The following is a 3,501-nucleotide window of genomic DNA, read 5'->3' on the forward strand; positions in this document are numbered from 1 at the left end:
CAAAATACCCCTCTGGCATGGCAGAAGTGCTGAACATCCTGAGCTAAGACACCATGAGCCCCATCCTTTTTCTTGATTTCATGCTGCTTTCAAGATTCTAGTGAAGGGTCATTCAGTTGCCAGGAGCAGTTCCAGGACTGCTGCCTCTGGAGTCACACATGGGCCCAGTGTCCTCACAGAGTCCAGGAGGATGCCTGGCTCAGGGGTATCTTCTGTTGGCCAGTGTGGTGTTTCTTTCAAGCCATTGTTTTAAAGTTTCACCATCAGAGTGGTCCTGACAACCTACACTGATTTGGGGGTGACTCCAAGTGTTTATACAGAGAACAGCGCCATCTGAGTACCCTCATTCGAAATGCACACCCACACATACATATACACACACACGCACGCGCGTGCGCGCCTAGGGGCCCAGGTATGTATGGGGAATTCACATCCGGTCCCGGCAGCAACGGACCCCAGAACTGTGGAGCACACCGTCAGGTTTGGCGCCAGATGGAGCCAGGTTGGCCCACTTCCCTAAGACGAGAGCCACGTGACAACATCCGACCAATCAGAAGCAGAGCTCCTACCCGGGCCCGCCTACCGTCCTCACTCCTTCAGCTGGCGCTGTAGCTAGACGGTGTCTTAGGACAACGATCTTGTGTCTCTGAGAGAGAATCTGGCATGATGGTCACCCCATCGTCAAAGAAGAAGGCACAGAAGCAACAGCAGGGTGAGATGACCGCAGGGCCCAAGAACGAGATCACCCCTGCCCCTGGTGATGCCCGCGGGACCGGCAACCCCAATCCCGGTGCCTCGGCCCCCTCAGTCTCCAGTGACCTGTCTCCATTGGGTGGTGGCGCCCCACACGGTGTTCCTGGCTGCCTTGGGAGCCATTTTGAGCACGGGAGAGGATCTGGGGCTGCCCCCCGCGAGCCATGAGGGAGCGTGCTGACCTCTAGGGCAGCCGCGGTCCCCACGCAGAGCTGAGGCGTGTGGTACCCCAGACAGGCCAGGGTCCTTGGGCCAGGGTCTCCAGACCTCATATGCGTGTGGCGTGGCCACCATGGGGCGAGCCACGTGGGGCTCTGGCCAGGCCGGCGGGCCCCGACCTAGACCACGAGCCTAGTGAACTGCTGTGGGAGGGAGCAGCCCGGCTGGGAGGAGGCTGCCCAGGCTCAGAAGCCTCCGTGGCGGCGCTGTTTCCTGGGCTTCCCAAGCCTCAGTGCCCAGTATCCTTGTCTCCATTTTCTCCAGGGTCTCAGCCTAGCGGTCGCCGTCGTTCTCGGGTTTCTTCGTGGGGTCACGAATCCCGGCCGGGTCCTGCCCTCCGGAGTCAGGCCAGAGCAGCAGGTCCAGCTCTCCGCAGTCAAGCAGCCAGGCCTGGCCCTGCAGTCTTCAATGGTGATGCCCCACCGCCAGGCCCCGCCTTCCGCAACCATGCTTCTGGGTTGGGCGCTGCTTTTTGCAGCCTTTCATCTGCCCCAGGCCCTGCCCTGCGAGGTGGTGCTTCTGTGCCAGGCCGCGCTCTCCCGCGTCGTCATTCATCCACGTCAGGTCCTGCTTTCTGCCGCCGTGCATCTGAGCCAGGCCCGGTTGCCCCAGGGCGCCGTGCATCTCATTCATCCACGCCAGGTCCTGCTTTCCGCCGCCGTGCATCTGAGCCAGGCCCTGCTGCCCCAAGGCACCGCGCTCCCGCGACCGGGCCGGCTCCCCGCCGCCGCGCGCCCGCGACCGGGCCGGCTCCCCGCCGCCGCGCGTCCGAGCGGGTTCCTGCTCACAGTCGCCGCGCGTCCGCGCCGGTTCCTGCTCACAGCCGCCGTGTCGCCGCGCGGGGCCCTGCCCCAACTCCTGCTTCCCGTGGCGGTGCATCTAGGCCAGGCCCTGCTCTCCGCAGCCCTGCATCCGGGTCAGGCCCTGCCCTCCGAAGCAGAGCCAACCCGCTAGGCCCTGCCCTGCCCAATGGCTGTACACCTCCAGGCTACGTCCTCCGGAGCCACCCCACCCAGACGTCATACCCGAGAAGCCTTCCCTCTCTGCCTGTGCCTACCGGCCTGAGTCCTTCTCCTGGGTTGGCCTCACAAGAATTTGTGAGCAACTCAAGCTCTCCTAATCCTGAGGTTCCAAGCCTTGATACCCAGCCCCGTTGGCATGCAGTCCGTATGCGGGCCTCCTCTCCCTCACCTCCTGGTAGGCTCTTCCCTTTCTCTGGGCCGAGTGATGAGGGCTCCTCCTCTTCCTTCTCTCCCTCCTCCTTCCCCTCCTCCGGGTCTCCTGGCCAGAGCTGCTGCTACACCTCCACCTTCTCCTTCTCCTCCCTCTTCTTCTTCTCCTCCCCTTCTTCCTCCTCCTCTTCTTCCTCCTCCTCCTCTTCGTCTTCCTCTTCCTCCTCCTCCAATGATTTTTCTGACCAGTGTCCCTCTTCCCCAAAGTTTTGTGGCTTGGGCTCCATCTCCACTCCTAGTCCTGCAAGCCTCAGGCGTGCCTTACTGCCAGAGTTTGAAGCCCTGAGCCCTCTCTCTTCAGGAGAGCAGATTGAAATAGGGAGCGTGCCTTCTCCCACTATACCCCCTGGGGTGTGAGCTACCATGAGTATATTCCTTAAACCACAAAAGGAATTAGCATGCACCCACTGACCTGAAGGGAGTGCCTGCTCTGCAGTTTCCTTTGAGGTTTATGAGTGTTCTAGCTATTAACCATTATGAGAAATTTTGTTGCTGTTTGGTGAGTAGTTTTGAAGCCTCTCCTTCCCATAACTGCACTACCTAGCACTTACCTGCTTTTGGCCCTTGATTTCAGGCCTGCTTTTTCCTCATAAAGGCCTGCCTTTGCCCCTGAGTTGAGATTGCCCTTTTCCAAGTTCCCTTTATAGAATGAAATTTTTGAATGAATACAATAAAAATGTTTGACTTCATTTTTAAGATGTGTGTTTTTTTTTGTCCAAATAACTGTTATTCCTTGTTGATTTAGAGGATTAAAGAAATTTGTTAGCATGCTAGCAAAACTCTTTGGAAGTGAGAGGGAATAAAATACTATCCTAGCAATTATTTATTCCTACTATCTAAAATGGAATTTTATCCAGGAAATTCCCATTTATATGCTATATACCCACTTAGCATAGGTGATTTGCAAACTTGGACAAGAAAAGGGAGTAGGATTCAACCCAAGGAGGGGTGATGGAGATATCCAAGGTCAGGAAGGAGACAGGATGTGATTATGTGGTTGTGTGTGTATGTGTGTGTGTACGTGTGTGTGTATGTGTGTTGGGGGAAATATTCCTCCAAAGATGGGAGTAGGGAGTGTTGGAAGGAAGCCTCAGGAAGGAGGAGAACAGCAGGAGTCAGGAGCACCAAGGGGGGAAGTTCTCAGTTTCTAGAAGAAGAAAGAATTTGTGTGTTGGGAAAAGGGGCTTCTGAGGTCTGTGTGGGGAAGGGGAAGGTCTCAGAGGGTGATTCAAAGTTAATGATGTGAAACTGGTTAGTTAAAAAGTGTGTTAATGGATAATCTCATTTAAAAAAATGT

General features: G+C 56.3%; 1 protein-coding gene across 1 annotated transcript; it reads left to right on the forward strand.

Moving 5' to 3' along the window:
• Window positions 1-1,025: 1,025 nt before the first annotated feature.
• Window positions 1,026-2,840, forward strand: EZHIP (EZH inhibitory protein). Its single transcript, XM_081792620.1, has 2 exons — window positions 1,026-1,536; window positions 1,615-2,840. The coding sequence occupies exons 1-2, from the start codon at window positions 1,026-1,028 to the stop codon at window positions 2,559-2,561; spliced, it is 1,458 nt and encodes a 485-aa protein (XP_081648746.1). The 3' UTR covers window positions 2,562-2,840.
• Window positions 2,841-3,501: the final 661 nt, after the last annotated feature.

The sequence above is a fragment of the Panthera onca genome, chromosome X (assembly GCF_046562875.1).
Source record: "Panthera onca isolate mPanOnc1 chromosome X, mPanOnc1 haplotype 2, whole genome shotgun sequence".
Classification (NCBI taxonomy): domain Eukaryota; kingdom Metazoa; phylum Chordata; class Mammalia; order Carnivora; family Felidae; genus Panthera; species Panthera onca.